An 18,762-nucleotide genomic window follows, 5' to 3' on the forward strand; every position below is an offset into this window, starting at 1 on the left:
TAACAATCTTTCACAAGTTTATGTTGATTTTGAGTATTGTACTTCAAGAACAATTCAGACTAATATCTATGTAGTAGAAGTCTTTCAGATTTCTGATCAAATTCATGGAAGATCCAGGCTTATCCAGTCTAGAAAAAAACATGAAAAATTACAATTTCATACAGAGGAAAGAAAAATAAGTCTTCCAGTGCTCAATGAAAAGACTAACATGTTCAAAATTGCAACAGATAAGGAGAATCTTTCTGGTCGTTGGAGTAGATGAGCAGTGAAACATATTGCTTACAGAGGCTGTAAAGTCTCCACCACTGGAGATTTATGGGGACACTTATGTAACTACCTAAACCCTCCCTGACAGGTGAGGCTGCCTTGGCTCAGGGACATCAGCCGCTGATTTCTCACAGGGCCTTGAAGCCCCGTTTTTAATGGCACATAAAGACCTGCAAGAAAAAAAGACACGATAAGATTTTAGTTAAAAAGCCACAATGGTTCTGCACTGATTCTTCATCTTCTTTAGCATGTAGTGTTATTTCACTACATGCTAAATTAGTAGCTACTGTACCAGAAGTCATTAAAACAGTTTAATCTCATGTTTCTCAACTGGAAAATTACTGGTATTCCAGTAATATGTCTATATGAACTTCTAGTCTAAGCAGACATAGATTATAAAATACTACTTCAAAACAATACTTGCACTCATGCAGCACTATTCTGCTGAAAAACAAGACAAATGTCACAGGTACAACTTGATGTCACTTAATTCCTGATTATTGAGAAGTGCATCATTCCCACATTGTTTTAAGAAAGTGCACCATGGTGTCTGGTTCTTTGGTATTTGGGGTGTTTAGGCCCCCCTCCATAATGTGATCCAGGTAGAAGATTCAGAAAGCTGGTGTTCTGAATGGGAGCTGGCCAAGCCAGCCAGTGAGAAACTGCTCTAGAGTCGCAGAATTTACAATTCTGTTAGAAGAGAATTTACAATTCTCTTCTAACATTGTCAATGTCAAATGTGTCTCTTGCAAAAAAAAGCAGACTTCAAATAGGATGTGTATCCACGAAGTGAGATTCCCCTCACACCCAGACCCCCTTCAGACCTGGCACAGAGCTCCCCACCAGCATTTAGGGACAGATACTCATTTGGTGGTCTCTATGACCAACCAAAATTTTCAGTATTTTATACTAAATTAATAGCTCCAAAAAGATAGACCAAGATAAGGTGCTTCAAAATATTCTGTAAGAAAGAATCCTGGGACCTTATAATGATGATATCCAGCTGGCTTCTTGATGGAAGTGCAACCAGGTTTAATTTCCCTCATAAATTCAAAACTGGTGAATGTGCACACTGTGCCAGTGAAAGTGATAGTTTTATTCATGTAACAAGCTTGATAGGGTCGGTGTTATCTCATGCAGCTAGACAGAAAACTCTACAGCCTAATTAAGGCATACATGCTTTCCAGACTCAGTTTATGGGAAGCTCCAAGTCACATCTTATCAGTCATCTCAATGGCCACTGATAATGAAAACCATAAACAGTGTGGGAAATAACCATGATTACCATTACATTAGGGAAGGCAGAAGGGTTTACAGCAGAATTTAAAGCATTACTTGAACTTTCATTGCTTTTGCAAGATTGATTTTTCTGTTTCTCCAGCCCTAACTTAATGCTAGCTAAGGAGAAGCTAGCATTAAGCTATAGACAATATTGTCTGACAATATAGACAATCTTTGCAGCAGACAGGCACTGTAGACCTTCCTTCAGAAATATGTGGCTTTTAAAAGTAAAGTGGCTATCCCAATGTGGAGCTGAAGAACCCCTGTTGCTCCCAACATGTTACTCCTCTAAGATGAGACATCAGGGAAAGAAAAGGGCCGATTCTCCTTAAACTTCACAAATAAGAACATTCTCTAATCACTGAGTTCTTGACAATGAGAGGAAACAATGGTGTCTGTGATCTCTGCGCAGTGTGCAACCCAGCAGACCAATGTGTTCAGGGAATGTCTGAGTACATCTCCTGAGCATGAAAGGCTGGTGCCAAGTTTAGTTTGTAAATCCTTCAGACGTTCACCACAGCTTTTGTTTTGATGTCTTTGCATCAAAGCTCATTAGCAGGAATGTAAGTAACTTTATGCACACCTGAAAGTTAAGCAAAGATCCAGTGGCACTTTAACATCCAACTCTGCAAAAAACTCACGCAGGATCTCAGTTCCTTGGTAAGAGTGTTCTACCGGATCCTGTAAGGTCCAAACAAACCAGTCTGATACTCTGTATTCACTGATAAACTCCCTAAATCCATGGGCTAGATGTGTAAGTGTAATAGAGTTTCTAAAACTGTTAAGAAACAACCTCATTTAGTTACAAGAGTTTAGCTGGAGCTGAGTCACTCTGGTGAAGCTTGGTTAGTATGCAGCAAAACAGAAAACATGATCATCTTGAGGGAAGTCTGTTACATGGATTATGTTCTTAATTTGCACTTGTTCAGAGAGAAATCCCTTCCTCACTGCAAGCCACAATGCTGATGTTGGCAAAACTTCTGGTGGTCTGGAAGACTAGAAGCTGACACAGCTTCTATTAGAAAGCACATCTGACAGTAGTATTGGCAGCTCTGCTTTTGGCTGAGGCCTTGGTCAGTAATGCTGCTGCTACAGCTTGAAACTACAGCGCCACTGGCACTTACCCCAGGAAGCATGCCAGCTTCTAATGGGTACTGACCACAGCAAAATGAGACTTCCCAGAAGAAAAAGTGATTTGCTCATGTCCCAGAAGAAACAGGGATTAGTTTTTGACATGATAAGTGAAGTATCTATTTATTTTCAGTGGACACAGGAATGTGTGAGCTTGCTACTATATGTAAACAAACAGATGCATTTATATTTGCACTAAAAGTTTAAAATTGTCCCTCACACATTGGTGTTAGTGCTTCGGCTCACTGATGGAAGTATAAAATGGGTGAGCAGCTAGAAAACTTCCTCAAAAACAAAATAAATCAAAACAGACTTGTATTTGAAACGTACCTTACAATGGTATAACATCTTCTAAGCACAGGATTCATAGTATCTAGAAGCAGAACAGCTGCAGTGTGATATGTAAGAGCAAAAATGAAAATAGAAAGCTAACCTTGGTTGAAATTTATGATAAAATCTTATTGTGCAGACACATGAGTCATCTACAAGCTTGCAACCTCTCTTGTGAAGACAAAGAGACAACCTTTGTAATGAAATGAATTTACATCACTTAGCAAACATTAAATGTGCAATACAACTGTTACAGAAGTCAGTGCTATTTACCTAGTGTGATACAGGTGCACAAAAATACACCCAAAGGCTTAAAACACCAATCTACATGCAAGAAGATGCATAAATAAGGCAAAAACTTTTACTAAACCATGCCCAAATGGAACAAGAACTCCCATCTCCCAGAGTCACCGACTAAGTGGTCCCTTTCTCTGGAAATATTTCTTAATGCTCAAGATATAAATAAGCTGATCGATCCCCATCTGTCACGACAGTTCATGGTTGCCAGGGGAACAATCTGAAAAGCAGAGCTTGACTAATGGTATCAGGTAACACAGCCCTTATCTGAAACAGAGAAGGCCAAACCTTGGGCTTTCATTAGGGATGAAGAAAACACCCACAAAAAAAGAAACAAGATTTTTCCCTGTTAGGCTAGGCAAACCACCTCCACAAAGGTCTCTGCAGCTTTCATTTAACTTAGAGCAATGAAATCTGAGCTGACTCCATGTTTGAGCATAAAAGCAAACATAGGTTAAAAAAATTATATAGGTTAAGCAATCATAACAGGTTTCCAGGCATTCTGGTAATCACTTCCTTGTCATAAGCACGTGGTGTGCATACCACACGCAGCATCCACCTATCACAGTAAAGCCAGAGTAGCTCTGTGGGGTGACGACTCCTCTCTTCCTCACATTTCACATTGTGATGGTTGCTATGATTAGACCTATCCAACAGCAAATACAACTTTTGTACCTCATTGGAGGGAAAAGAAAGTTACTCTTTCAGATAATGGATCCATTAGACCCATGAATAATCAGATTGGTTTTGCTCCTGCAAGGAGCCCCCACTCATTTGATCAAATCTGATGGAAACCAGCATGTTTCTTCACAGCTCTGCTGTCCCCAGCAGATTTTGTACACAGGTCAGTGTGAAGTTCACTCACTAACAGCATACTAAAAGCAGCACTTTACTTTGGTTCTCCTGAGCAAACAACAGGCTTATGCCAAGTAAGGCTCTCACTCACACCTAAGAACCAAAGCTAAAGGTGGTCCTTTCTAAAGAAGATCAAAGATCTACCCAGACACTTCCTCATGTCATCTCATTTTCAAACCTTCCCTTCTGGCATTCCTTTCCTCCCTGACTAAAAGTATCTTAACTTCTTCAGTAATGCAGCTTTGTATGTTTCACTCCCTGTTTCCTTTCCCCTATATTGTTTCAAATATGTTTACTTTTACTCTGAAACTGACAGGGCCAGTTTCTAATTTAACTTTCCACTAGTGTCAAAGGGGCTAAAGATTTTATTCATAATAAAATTTGCATTTATCTGTGCTACCATTTCCAGCTGCCTCACCTCCACTCCCCCTGTCCTGTTAATGCCTCCCAAGTTTTCACACAGGTACAACAAGGCTATTAACAATAGCTCTTTCCCAAATCCCTGCCATTATTTAAAGCTGACCACACCACTGCTACTGCCAGCTGCCCAGAACTTTGGAGCTAGTCTGTCAGCTTGTAAAAAGTCCCAGGCCTGTAAGGTTGTGGCAACTAGAAGGTGTTGCTGTATTTCGAGATTCACTAATCATTTTAAAGAATCAGTTCATAGCAGAGCCAACATAAATTGTGGCTAGATATGCCAAGCATTGATCATAAATGCTAATAAAAAAATCAGTAGATCTATTAAATTTACTGAATTTTTTTTGTAATATGGATGCAGATTTTTTCTCCCGTCAAATGATGTAGAATAAAGTATCAATATTGAGACACTTGCCAGTCACTTGTGTTGCTTGCTGAAAAAAAAGACCCAATCTTTGCAAGTTTTCTTATTGTCTTCACTTGAGTTCATAGCCCATCCCCTTAACAGCAATTGTGCCCACATTTCATACAGTCATCCATCAGCAGGAGCCAGCAGGAGCATTTCTTACACCTGTTTAGGCTGCCCTTGTTAGGCAAACTCCTTGTTTGATGAGATGGCATAGATGGTTAGAACCACTAATTGAAATAATTGCTAATTGAAATAAATGCAAATTCTGCACAGGCAAAGACGTGGGAAGCAGTCCAGGAAAGAAATCACTCTTGTCATCCCTCATTAGGAGATTGCCCCTTCAAAGGACCAAGTTTCTGGAATCCCCACTAATCTGGAATCCCCACTAATGCTGTTGCGTAAATGGTTGATGGCAGGGTCACACCCAGGGTACTGCAGAAGTGCTGCCCATCACCTGCTCCCCGTGGCACACCAGTTTTGTATTCCACACACGTGGAATAACTCTCACCTCAGCAAATGGTGTAGGTCCACACGCTGAGCCTGTAAGTGAACCCCTGAGTGCCTGCACTGGCACTCAGCCAAATGAATTCACCCAGCCTAAAGTTATACAACTGTTTACGTACTTTATGAAAGCATTTTATCTTCTTTTATGATACATTATCCGCCTGTCTGTGACAATTTACGTGCTTCGTTCCCAGCCCATTTCTAAATCATCTGAAGTGAAGAGCCTAAGTGGGAAGCCCTACTTTCATTTACAATCTGAGCAACTGCTTCTAGTAATTGAAGTTCAGAGAAAATAAGGTATTTTCTAGGTTTGTCTTACTTTAACAGGCTTCTCCAGCACGAGCTCATAACACAGGCGAGATTCTAGATGAATTTCGTAAAGAGATCCTCAAAATTACATCAGTGACACTTCTCCACAGCTGGGACAAGCAGTGCACAGGTCTGCTGTTTCCAAATGCCACTGTCAATACAGGAAGCGGTAGGTAAATTCCTCTTTTTTTTTTTTCTACCCTAGATTATTCTGGTCATCCTAGGCTCCTGAGGAGGGCTCTCAGAGTGGCGTGGCAACCATCCATGTTTCTAAGCCATGCATACCCCATTGGATGGGAGCAGGTTGAGTGGCCTCCCAGGGTCACTGGCACCCCAGGGGCCTGCCTGGAGAGCCAAGCAGACCAGGGCTGGCACTCGATGAGGTGGCTGGGTCTGGGCACCTGGGCATGGAGATGGCAGCGTGCTGACCCACCCCCTGCCCAGGGAGGTGTCGGGCAGCCCCTCACTGCCGCCCCACGCACTGCGGCCTCACCTTTGTGTGAGCTCCACCGTGTTTACTCTCCCACTTCCGTGTTCCACTCCAGTGCGAGGGCCATAAACCGCCCAGCTGGCACGGCTGAGCCCTTGGTAGCAGGGGCAGGAGGAAGAGGAGGGAGGGGGATGGCGGTCATCCCCTGGCTTTGTGCTGGGAGGGCACCCCAGGTGCCGCCGTGGTGGTTGGGAGCGCAGCCCTTCCCCTAGGGCTGGTGCCGCCATCCACGGTGGGTCTCTCATGCCCACTAGCCACCCTCATGCCCGTGTCCAGGGGCACACCAGGAGGGAACAAGACCTATTTCCCCTTCTTCTCGGACTTCAGGGGCTGCAATGTGACGGCCCTGCGCATCGGCGAGTCATCCGCCCTGGCCTTCATCTTCCTGCTGTCGTTGGCGGGAAACATCTGGGGCATCTGCCTGCTGGTGAGGCGGCACCGCCGGCTCTGCGCCGCCAACTGCCTCGTCCTCAACCTCTTCTGCGCCGACCTGCTCTTCATCACCGCCATGCCCTTCATCGCCGTCGTGCGCTGGACCGAGTCCTGGGTGCTGGGCAACTTCATTTGCCACCTGCTCTTCTACGTGGTGAGCCTGAGCGGCACCGTCATCCTCCTCTCCCTGTCGGCCGTCAGCCTGGAGCGCGTCGTCAGCATCGCCCGGCTGCGCCACGCCACCTTCCGCCGCCGCAAGGTGCTGGCCGCCGCCTTGCTCCTCATCTGGGGCTTCGCCGCCCTCGCCACCCTCCCGCTCTGCTGCTTCTTCACCGTGGTGCGGCTGCCCGACCCCGCCGGCCAGGTGAGGGCGAGCGCCGGAAGCGTCCGCGGCAGCCGGGCCGGGCCGGGCCGGGGGGCGCCGGGACCGACGGCGGTGGAGGCTCGTCCGCCTCTGCCACGGCGGGACAGCGGCCAGCGAGGAGCTCGCCTGCAGGGCGGGCGGCGCTCTGTGTGCCGGGCAGTGCGAGGCTGTGCCCGGAGGAGCGGCCGGAGCTCCTCCCGGCCGCCCCCACCGGCCCGCTCTCCCGGCGGACAGTCCCGTTAGGTGGGAAACGCGCATCGGCTGAGATTCTTTTTGCGTTCCTCAGTGCGGCTCAGAGACCTCCTTTTCAGCTCACTTCCCCTTACCGAGGGATCAGCATCCTGGGAGAGTTGCCCTGCACCCGCAGCCCCCTCTGTACAAAATGGCCAAACACAGATTTTCCTGCCTAATATTTTGAAATGCATACAAAAGTGCACCCCACATGACACTTGAATAAATTTTTAAGTTTAGGGTCTGTAAGTTTCAATTTTAAAGTTGCCATTACCATTTGATAAGAAATTAATGGAAGTATTCCAGTTGTGGACATATCTATTTGTGATTGTATGGGCTTTTAAAACCATCAAGTAATATATTACTTGACCACTTTGTCTAAGTTTTCACAGTCTTGGTTTAGTCTTGGTTTAGCCATTTTTTCCCGTAAGCATAGAGGGAGATAAGAACAATGCTGTACTGAAAATAATGGTACAATATTACTCTTCCTCTTCATTTTTTTGTAAATAGGACATTCAGATTTGCACCCTGGATTGGCCCAGCACTGCAGGAGAAACAGTCTGGGATACAACCTTTGCCATTGTTTTCTTTCTGATACCAGGATTCATCATTGTCATCAGTTACTCCAAAATCTTACAGGTATGTTTTCCCTTTAAATTTTGTTGTAAAACAGAGGGAAGTAAACAGTAACACACTAGGCATCAGCATATTGTCACTGAATACAAATACATGTAAAGGGAACAAACATTTGTTCAATAAATTATAAGTATGTGATATGAAATGGAGCATTTCAACCTACACTTAACAGCCTATATATTTCAATTAAGAACATGGTTCAACAGCACATTACCAGAGGCCCAACACATGGTTTGTCTTCTTATGTGTAGTATTAAATACACTTCTTCATTTATATGCTGTTCATATTTAAAGACTGTCAATCTCCTAAATGCTGAAAGAGTCAAGCATTTGAAATAACTAAAAACTAGATTTTGCTTTCCTTGAGCCTAAAGTCATCATAAGGGATTTGTAAGAAAGCAGAGAAAGGCAGGACTAGGAAAAAACCCATCCACTTTTTGATCCAAGGTAGGTTTCCAAGCTACCCATAGTCTAGTTCATTACATCAGAGAGTACTTTTACAAGACACAGATTTTTATAGTGACTGTAAGGATCTGTAAGATTTCATAGAAAGCAATTGTGATTACTGTCTAAAAAGCTAAGTGTGACACAAAACAATGCACAATGTCATTCACATTTAAAATAATTTATTATATAAATAATTATTAAATTATTAAAATAATTTATAATAAATTCATGCTCCTTCTAATACCTACCTTATAATATTAGCATGGCTGTAAGAGAATTGGATCGCCTTCCTTCTTGCACATCAACAGGGTTGTTAACTATGTTCCAGTTTGCATTTGTGAAAAAAATCAATGGGTTTCTTTAGATAGAACAAATGAGGTCGTAATTTGAATTTAATGGGATTTCATGAGTAATTAAGACTGTTTTATGCTGAAAAGCATTTATGACTGGTAGAGAGCCATGAAAAGAACAACCACTTTGCCTGATATTGAGATGAATTCACAGCTGAGAGGAAAGAGAATTGCTAGTGAAGTGAGAACATTTGAAATGGAACCATGGACAAAAAGTACAAATGAATTCTCAAATGTGCTTTTTTGTAGTCACTTTTCAAAAGAAAAAATCATGTACCAAGATTTACGTTTTCACTTGTAGAAATGTGTTTCAGTGCAAGTTGTTTTCTTCTCTTTTACTGCAGATTACAAAAGCTTCAAGAAGAAGTTTAAATGCTGGTTTAGCCTACCCAGAATATCATCAGATTCGTGTTTCCCAGCAAGACTACAAACTATTCCGAGCCCTTTTTCTGTTGATGATCTCTTTCTTCATTATGTGGACTCCAATAATAGTAATTATTTTTTTAATTTTAGTTCAGAACTTCAAAAAAGATTTAAATATTTTGCCATCAGTTTTCTTCTGGATAGCATTATTCACTTTTGCCAACTCTGCTGTCAATCCAATTCTGTATAATGTTGCCCATTTCAGACGTAAATGTCAGGAAATTCTTCTCTGTTGTACAGGGAACCCTGAAAGGCATGGACCAGGTACAGACACCACTGCAAGAAGAAGTAACCACGAACAGCCACATTTATCCTTCATTACCAGATAATATTTAAAGTCTGAGCTGTGCCACACCTTGGATTTTGTCTGTGCTTTCCCAGGTCATATAAGTCATTATGTTATAGAATTGCATGCCAGAGGAGGAGGGGAAAAAAGCTAAATATGTATTTTTAATTCCTGCAGGTAAAATTCTCTTCATTGCTTTGCCTCAGTAAGATTTGGACAATTTAATTTAAGGGATTGAAGTCTCCTCTTACGCTCAAATAAATAGAAATATGGCAGTGAACTTGGTGAATGTAAAATCGCTGAATTAAGTACTTTAAAGTTTCTAGTGAAAATGTTCATCCTCAGAAAGTATCTGCTTTTTTTTAATCCAGGATTTAAAGGGAACTTGATTAAACACTTCAATAACTGTCTCCCTGAATTTAAGTTTGAGCAGACTAACTGAAACCAGGTAATGAACATGTGTTATCATCAAGTAAATGACCAGTTTGGTTCTGTCTGAAATTAAAAATACGGACTTAATACATGTGAATTAACAAGTAAAGAATAAATAAATAAATGGTTAATAAATTGTCATGTGTAAAACAGTTCTTTTAAAAAGATGCATATTTTTTATGTCTTCACTAGTCATATAATAAAGTTCATTAGTGATATATAGGGTCACTGAAATTCCTTTCTCTTTTCTAAATGATTTCTAGTATTTTGTAGGGAAAATATAATGTTCTAGTTGAAAAGAAAATGCATATACTTGGAGGTTTATGTTAAATACTCTTTTAGTCAGAAATTGATACCACTAAAAAAAGCAAGATTAAAATCTTAATTATCACCAGTCATTAGTTCAAAACAATGCACCAAGATAACAGGCTAGTAATGAAACCAATGTGTACATATGTACAGATTTGCATACAATTTGCATCCCTTGTAATCCAAGTTTATTAAAATGTTTCATTGGTTTATTAACAAGGTGAGCTACACAGCTCAGATAAATATATTGAAAATCTAAATGGACCCATTTAAAGCATTTTCCAGAGAACACATGATCAATGTGTTAACTTTACGTCGGTGGTGCTGTTACATGGTTTCTTTCCATAGGGCTGGATCTCCTTAAGAGCAAAATCCTGAAACACACAAAAACCACAGTTGTGTTTGTCAAACACTCCAGACAAAATTCAATTACACAAACTTTCACCAAATTTAAAATCCATACATATCTAATTTCTTTAAAATGCTCTTGAGTCCAGCAGTCTGCTACTTGTAATAATAATGCCATTACCTTACTCTGCAGTTTATAATTCTATGGAATTTTCAACTTGGAACAAAACAGGAAGTCATCCAATCCATTACACTTCTCCTGAGAATTTTAACACTTTTGCAGAAAACGTACTGGGCAGATCAATGATAGAGTATCTTTCAGTAATACTGGATTTTAAAGAGTCTATACTTTAACAAGCTTCGAGTTATTTACCTAAAAAGAATTAATTTAGGAATGTCTTTCAACAAAGTAAGAATCTCCTGATCCCCAAAACTTTTAATGGCGATAGTAAATTAGCAGAAGGAATATACCACTCTTTATTTCACAATTGCTGCTTCTAGCAAATGCTAACAGCAGATGCAGCTTTCAACTTTACTGACATGACACTGTATATACAAGTACTCTCACTTAATATTGACACTGACATTACACAGCTTAAAGTTACTTGAGCTATTACTCTAAGAGACTAAGTGTATCATAGCTTGAACTATATTTGAGAAGGAGCTCCCATCATGAATGCAGTGTAAGATAGAACAAAAAACTTAGGCTTCTCTTTTGCCTTGAACAGCCAGTACAGATATTTTATTATTTTTTTTAATCAAGTAAGTTTTGTATGTCTATTAGTTGAGCAGGCACACACACATGCACACACACACACCCTCTTGATTAGCTTCAAGACATAGGCAGAGTGTGCACAATTAGCAACAGATACCAGCCTATTCTTGCAGCTTTACAAACATCAGTCAGAATTTTATCACAGTAACAATGGAATGCAGGTCAGTGCAGACGATTGAAGTTGGCTTGTTTTGGTAATAATTCTGTAGCTCTTAATAGCAGAGTTAAAATGAAAGCAGTAAGGCTTCCAATCCACACATAAGGAATTAAGCAAATTTTGTAAGAATTTCTGATCTGAAGCTTCCAAGATTTTTTTTTTTTTCAGTTTACCTCACAATCATTCCCTCAGTTCCAAATGTGCTTGCTTTGCAGGAATTTTGGCTTGATGATACTGGAGAATTCAGAATCAACTAATAATAGGGTCCCAATCAATAATGGGGAAAATGCAAATTGCTAGCTTTAAGTTTAATTTATACTTTGGTGCTGGGCTTATAAACTCTGGCATAATCCTTAATAAAAAGGTACCCAGGCTCCTATTTTTCATTTGCAAACTATGGAACTCAGACAGTCATGTCAGATACTGCACTCAACATCTAACATCTGAGTATAAATTAGGGTAGCAAAGAAAGAACACTGTGACTTGGTAGATTAGATATTTGATATCCATAACAAACAAGAAGAAGCATGATCAACTTTTAAATTATCTTAGATTTAATAGAATAGCCCTAAACATCTGATTATTTGGCTTTCTCATTTTCAGAAATTTTTATTCTTGTTGGACTTTACTTGAAAAGCAGGGAATGCAGGATTCAAAACAGAAAAGTATCATAAATTTATATAATGACATTGTTTCTTTTCTATCCTACCACTTATGCACTCATACAAATCATTCACAGAAGTTAATTCTATTTGCATTTATGATGTTTCTTATTCTTGACTGTTCTAAGTTTCAACTGACTTATGTTGTCTCCAAATTCTCATTCAAGATAATTTTTTTTTCATTGTTGTCCGGCACTTTTCCCAGGTCACTGATCAATACTGTAAACACCACCTACTTCAGCAGAGTAGGTGACACCCTGTTCTTCAAGGCACCCTGTTATCAGCATACTACTTTACAACGCAGCAATGTATTACTCTGTGTTTATGGATCAGATGAACAGATAATAGAGCCACAACAGCTGACTTTGCTCATCTGTTCTGACTTTCCTTATAAGACACGAAAGTTCCTTCAGTCAATCCCAGTTTGTTCTAGCATGTCATTGAGAAAAGCCTTTAATCTTGATTTACAGATTTCAGTGATGAAGAACATACAACAGCACTTGGTAAACTGTTCCAAAGGTTAATGACCTTTGGAGTTAAACAAATGGCTGTTTATTTCTGCTCTGAATGTGTCCAGTTTAAAGTTCCATCCATTTAAATTCATTATTTCTGTGTTTACAAGTCCTTTTCTATCCAATTCCTATTGCTTGTGTGGACAAGGACAGACTTTGCTCAGGTCAGCCTTTAACCTCTTTCTAATAGGAAAAGATGATGATCTTTAAAGCACTCACGAGAGGACACATTTTACAAACTTTCAATCATTATCTCTGCTTTTCTTTGAAACTTCTAACTCATCCTCAGTACTTTTTCCAGTTATGCTTGTCACCAAATGTGACATAGCAATAAGACCTATGCCAAGCACAACAATCTCATGTGAGTCTTGGTTTACACATCCAAGAATCATATTAATTCTTTTGCTCACATCATTACATGGGAAATTCCCATTCAGCTGATTCACTAGTCAAGTCTTTCATAAATAGCATGTCTTCCAGGATGTGAGGGGTGGGGAGGGAGTAGGGAGAGGTACTACTATTTTACTTGTTCTAAATATTTTGATTTTTCTCTTTCACGCTTTCCCCACTCTGCGTGTAATTCTTATCATAAGAAACATTATGGTTTCTTCTAGATTATTACCATTTGGCCTTTTGTAATATACTTGAGCATAAGTGAGCTAATTCCCTGTGTTGTAAGCTCAGCCTGACTAAATGACTCAAGATAGTGTCATGCTCCCAGTATGAGGGCTATGTCCCTCTTCCAGAGCTCTTTGTGAAACAGTTAGCATGAGGACTTGTGAGAAAGGGTCTTCTATAAGGTATCCTTTGCAAGGCTTCTATTTTTCTTAAAAGCCTTTCTGAAGAATCTCTCAAAAAAGTATTTGAACAAAGGCAAAGCGATCTGATAAAAGCTGCCCAATTACTTTTTACCAGAGCTATGAAGTTTATCCTTACTATGTTTACTCACACTACATTGATTTAATTGTTTTACAACTTCCTCTAATTACTGTTTCAGCTGACCTGATATACTGCATGAAAAACTATGCACCTCAGCTCTCCTTCAGATAAGGGAAGTAAAAGTTGGAAATAACTTACTACAAGCTCCAGTTTTCAAAAGACAATGTTACAGCCACTAAGTAAAAAGGTTTTATGCATTTGATATCTAACGAGCAAAAGAATCCCAGTACTTTAGTCATTAAACCCCGAAATAAAATTCTTCAGAAAAAAATGTTCTCACCATTATGAGCGATAACTCTGTATTTTCTGTCCAAACAGAGGTCTATCTGCCTTTGTCTGACAATTTTCAGTGCATCTGGAGGCAATCCCTTGGGGTCGCGGGAGAACACAAAGGAGTAGCTATCAGCACAAGTGCCATCTGCATTTAGCTGGCGGCAGGAGTAATGAAGAGCATATGTATCGTAATCTGTGTCCACTACCCAGTGATCATCATCTGGAAGAAACCACAGCAAAGAAGAAAAAGTGTTAGAGACACCAGTGAAATCTAGGAAATCAGAAAGGATTGCTGCCATAACTCTGCAACGAAAATATTAAGATGAAAATCGGTACAAGTTATAGCAGATCGGGTTTTCATTTATTCCTGTGTCCAGTATTTAATTCCATGTTTATTTTTAAAAAGAAAATAAAGATGGACATGCTAGGCCTGCTCAAGGTGACTCAAACCTATGTATATTTTCCTACCAGGGATGTTACTTAGACTGCATTTTTAAGGAAAAAGATAATAATGCAGTTTGCTTGTGTATTAGAAGTATTTGCTACAAGTTCTGCCATAAACCCTCTCCTTAAAACACAGTTACGCAATTCTTCAGAGAATTGTAAACTATTTCGTTTTGTAACCTGACAAAAACCTGGTCACGCAGACACTCTATGCTAACAGAAGTGAGGCTGTTTCAGTGTTTGCAGTAAAACCTGACATATCTGCACCTTCCTCTCCTGGAGTAAAAAATTCTCCCTTGCAATACATCTGCACTGATGAAGGCAACACTCTGTTGTCTTCCCCTTCTCTCCTGTGTGGGGACACCAGACTTTTCAGAAGGGCAGAGTTTGGGGTCAGACAGCAATCTGAAGAACCCATGATTCAGCAGCATATTGTGAGGAGACCTGTGAACTGTTTAAGACAAATTGGCATCCAAAACATGCTTTGTAACTGTCTTGGGATGGAATGGAGCTCCTATAAATCCCATACTCTATCTGCTTCTCTTGGAAACAATCCAAGGAAATGTCTTGAGCTACAAAGTGTCCAAATCTCTACTTGACTCAAGGAACAGATTTTGCATAGGGTGTGAGAGATGACATAAAATTACAAATATATCAATATATAGATATGATCATATTTGTCTCTAAAAACAGATAAATCTCTACATTTGCAGACACAAGACCAAACAAAATAACATTTTATAAATCCTCTTCCCTGCTTGGCCAACTCTGACATCAGGCTTCAGAGAGAACACTAGCATCTGGTAACTGACTTCTGAACTAAAACAGGTCTTAAAATATTTCACCTGCCTTTCATTTCTTTCCAAACAGCGGCCTTCAATTATATTGTTGAGTAACAAACAAAAAAAATACAAAGATATACAAAGGCCAGGTCTTCACTTGTTTAAAGAAAGCCAACCAGCTGTCCCATATAAAAAGTAGTGATTACCTTGTTCATATTAAGCTTTGCAGTATGATAGCTATTAAGTCTTTTAAGTGTGTTTAAGAAATTCAACAGTACTTTTTCCTTCCCCAGCATGGACATAAAACATATCTAGTCTTCCAAGTAGTTCTGCATCTTCTATAGTTAAGTACTCACTTCCTTTCTGCAGAAAAGAGGCGACACCCCAGTACTTCATCTTGAACTTGGCAGGGTCCTCTGTGTCAGTGAAAGAGCCAATCATGTCAGCACAGACATCCCAGTTACTGTAGCCAAAGAAAATACCACATTCCAGTGTAAGAGCACAGGTTCGGTGTGACTAGCACAGGGATAGCAGGTAGGATTGGAGCACTAGCTTAGTGAAAGCTAAGACGAGGAGAATGGCAAACAGCTTACTTGAAGAGTCTGACTCTGCCCTTTGCAGTGGCAGTCATTTGTCCATTCTCATCTACGGTGAACTGGGCTACCACATTGTCCTGCAGAAACAGCCCCTCGGGATCTTTTTTTGCCATAGCATACCAGGTGCCACTGTACTGCAAGGAAATAAGACAGGCTGCAGTTAGACCTAGAACAATGGAAACATTACAGCCAGACAGTACAGAATAGAGGAGGTGACAGAGGGAAGAGCATGCCTCAAAGGTGTACCTAAGAAACAAATCTAGCTATTTCAACAGCATAAACGATCAATACATCCTAGTGCAGTCATAATTTGTGGAAATACTGACTTTTTTTTGTAATCTTACCTATATATGCAGCTGTCTAGTACAATGATACAAAATTTAGTAGAAAAAGGAATAACAACTGGCAGATCTTGCCAGATCGATGTACATTTTTTTCTTGCAATGATGTCTGAAAACACCAGAGTATTTATTTTTCATAGAAACAACCAAGTCAATACACTCCTTCTGCTTATACCCTACAGTTTGAGACCAGTCTGTTAAAACTCAGTTTCTGCAGTATTCCTCTAGCAGGTGCATCAGGATCCAGCATCTGTGGAGGTGTGGATATCACACACTTTAGCTGTTTCTCAGTATCACAGTCTGTGACTTTGAAGTGTGACCACACCGGTGCTACTGAATGCCAAATTTTGTAGCCTGGAAAGAGCTATGCAAGACATCCCAGATCCAGGAGAGTAAAGAAGATTTACCCTGGTCTTGTCGAAGTTCTCCTTGACTTTGAAGCTGCTTACTCGGCAGTCCCGCTCTGCAGTGCTGCTGCCCATCAAGGCCAGTGACAGCAGCAGCAGCCAGGGCAGAGCTCTCTCTGTGTGGGCCATCCTGTCCCTGCAGCAAACAGAGAATAGCATCAGAAACAGGCTCTGTCACACAAGTGGCTGCCCTGATAGGTTGCCAGGGTGTCATGCAGCTTCCCCTGATGCATGTGCAGGCAAAGCCCCAGGCTGTCCCCAGCCCACAACAGCAGGGTCCCTTACAGACAGTGCCGGTCCCTGGAGCCTCTTGAGAGCCCAAGTGTTGATGGTGGTGGCAGTGCCCAGGCAGGGAATGCTTTATGTACTCCTGGGGCTTTCGCAACCCGCTGAGCCACAGGGCCAGCATTGGAGAGGGCGGCGGGAGGCGGGTTGGTGGATGCTGCACGCTGGGGCCCCTTCATAACAGCCTCTTGCATAACACCCATGGGCTCAGGTGGTCTTTGACCCTGATCTGCAGCCAAGCAGGAGCTAGGAACAAATGCCTCTCTTTGCTTTTCCCAACCTGAAAGCAGAGCTCACACCTGGGGGAAGGGGTGTGCACATGTGCGGGGAGAACAAATGCAATGAGAGGCATCCCACCTTTGCATGGGGGAGAGTGAACTGCCTCCAACTCCTCTGTGATTTCACACACTGCAGTCCAAAATCCATCTTACCCAATATGCTCGACACAGTTACAAGGTGCAGACTTGTTTCCTCCACCTCCTCCCCAAAGTCCTTTCCTCTTTTACCCTGATAAACAGTGGCAAACATAATACTTGTAAGTTTCTGCTCATGTTTCTGAAAGCCTGATCATGCCAAAACCTCTTCAGGTCCTCATGACTGGCTCCTTCTTGCTTAGAAAAGGCTCTCTTCACTTAATCATCTCCTGAGCAGCTCCCAGCAACAGGAACGGGGGTCCTGCAGATCCTCAGGATGGTGAAAGAGCTCTTTTATGTGGTAGCAGAACTTAAGTGTGGCCTGCAAATATCCAAGTGCATGTACACATCACATCTAGCCATTTAGACGTCTGATTAATTTTAAATCAGATATTCCATAATTTCTGTTCTGTTTTTGGCAAACTGTTTTCATTTATATAAACCAGTATTTTCTCCTGTCCAGGCAAGTTTTGCTGCCTCTCAGTCAATATTTGTTCTCTAGTTTCAACATCTTTAGGAAGCATTAGAGAAAATCTGTTAATTATTTTCTAGGCATGTAACCAGAGCAGGATAGGAATGATTGTTACCAAGAGAACTAATTCACCTACTTTTTTCACCTCCCATTTTTTAAAGAATAAAGGCAGAAACCTGTTATTTGAAAGGCTGGTATTCATTACTTAAAAATCAAGTAAAATATAGCTTAAATATGGAGATACCAATGTAGTATAAAAATACCTCAATAGTAGCTGATGTACAGCTTTAACCAATTTATTCAGCATGGCCTTTCACAGAAGTTTACTTAATATTCTTTTCATACATTCATAAAAATTTTGGACTTCTTACTGTTGCTGTCCTTTACAATCTCTTCTCATATACAATGCAAATAATCTGATTGCTTTATCTTCCTTTTTTGCTTTATGTTGGAGGCTTTTTGCGCAGTGAATATGGTTTTTTCACTTTCTTAAGCATCTATTGCTAAGAGCTGTTCCATGTCTGCCTTTGATTTCCTGGATAACATCAGCCACAAAAAACTTCCACTATATTTAATATTAAGCTTATATTCATAGTAAAGAAAATATTTAACACAGGAAATTAGAAGGGTCTATGAATATTAATTATCCTGAAACTTTCAATGGTAGCTTTGCAATAAGTCAGCATTTCCATTTTTAAGCTGAGATTTTCAAATTTGCTTATTTCTACAAAGACTGACAAGAAAAAGTAAACTCTCTTCTTCTGATGACTTTCAGAATCTTGCTCTAGTCTGGCAATGGTGATACCAGTGATACATATACATTTTTATAAAACGTTTACAAAACACTCACTGGTATTAATATATGAATTCATCATAGAAACAAGACCAAAATCAACATGGATTTTCTTTGTTCAGTGTCTCACATGACTGATAGCAATAAGATGGATTACAGCTTAATTCATAAGTTTTGAACAAATATATTTAATACCAAAGAAAACAATTATTTCTTTAGTCTCTGCCAATTTGTGAAATGTTATCATTTCTCCTAAGTCTGTCCTGTTCAAAAATCTGCATATCACTTTATATAACCAGAGAGGTTCTTGCAGGATCAAATCTATTCCTGTACATAATTGTCTATGAAGTTTTCAAAGGAGCC

General features: G+C 40.4%; 2 protein-coding genes across 2 annotated transcripts; one reads left to right on the forward strand and one right to left on the reverse strand.

Moving 5' to 3' along the window:
- Positions 1-6,552: 6,552 nt before the first annotated feature.
- Positions 6,553-10,280, forward strand: FFAR4 (free fatty acid receptor 4). The gene is made up of 3 exons (XM_053949564.1): positions 6,553-7,086; positions 7,828-7,956; positions 9,071-10,280. The coding sequence occupies exons 1-3, from the start codon at positions 6,553-6,555 to the stop codon at positions 9,500-9,502; spliced, it is 1,095 nt and encodes a 364-aa protein (XP_053805539.1). The 3' UTR covers positions 9,503-10,280.
- A 91-nt stretch (positions 10,281-10,371) lies between these two features.
- On the reverse strand, positions 10,372-16,845 carry RBP4 (retinol binding protein 4). The gene is made up of 6 exons (XM_053949565.1): positions 16,688-16,845; positions 16,437-16,575; positions 15,686-15,822; positions 15,449-15,555; positions 13,874-14,086; positions 10,372-10,574 (listed from the first exon to the last, which is right to left on the reverse strand). The coding sequence occupies exons 1-6, from the start codon at positions 16,843-16,845 to the stop codon at positions 10,561-10,563; spliced, it is 768 nt and encodes a 255-aa protein (XP_053805540.1). The 3' UTR covers positions 10,372-10,560.
- Positions 16,846-18,762: the final 1,917 nt, after the last annotated feature.

Source organism: Vidua chalybeata, chromosome 8, assembly GCF_026979565.1.
Source record: "Vidua chalybeata isolate OUT-0048 chromosome 8, bVidCha1 merged haplotype, whole genome shotgun sequence".
Classification (NCBI taxonomy): domain Eukaryota; kingdom Metazoa; phylum Chordata; class Aves; order Passeriformes; family Viduidae; genus Vidua; species Vidua chalybeata.

What these genes read in the sequence shown, in the direction of transcription:
- FFAR4 (XM_053949564.1), top strand. Translation starts at nt 6,553, where the DNA reads ATGCCCGTGTCCAGGGGCACACCAGGAGGGAACAAGACCTATTTCCCC. An exon ending in TGCCCGACCCCGCCGGCCAG is followed by an intron (nt 7,087 to 7,827) that starts GTGAGGGCGAGC and finishes TTTTGTAAATAG; the next exon opens with GACATTCAGATTTGCACCCT. An exon ending in GTTACTCCAAAATCTTACAG is followed by an intron (nt 7,957 to 9,070) that starts GTATGTTTTCCC and finishes TTTCAGTGCAAG; the next exon opens with TTGTTTTCTTCTCTTTTACT.
- RBP4 (XM_053949565.1), bottom strand. Translation starts at nt 16,845, where the DNA reads ATGCTGGCCCTGTGGCTCAGCGGGTTGCGAAAGCCCCAGGAGTACATA. An exon ending in AGAACTTCGACAAGACCAGG is followed by an intron (nt 15,823 to 16,436) that starts GTAAATCTTCTT and finishes ATTTCCTTGCAG; the next exon opens with TACAGTGGCACCTGGTATGC. An exon ending in GGCAGAGTCAGACTCTTCAA is followed by an intron (nt 15,556 to 15,685) that starts GTAAGCTGTTTG and finishes CTTTGGCTACAG; the next exon opens with TAACTGGGATGTCTGTGCTG.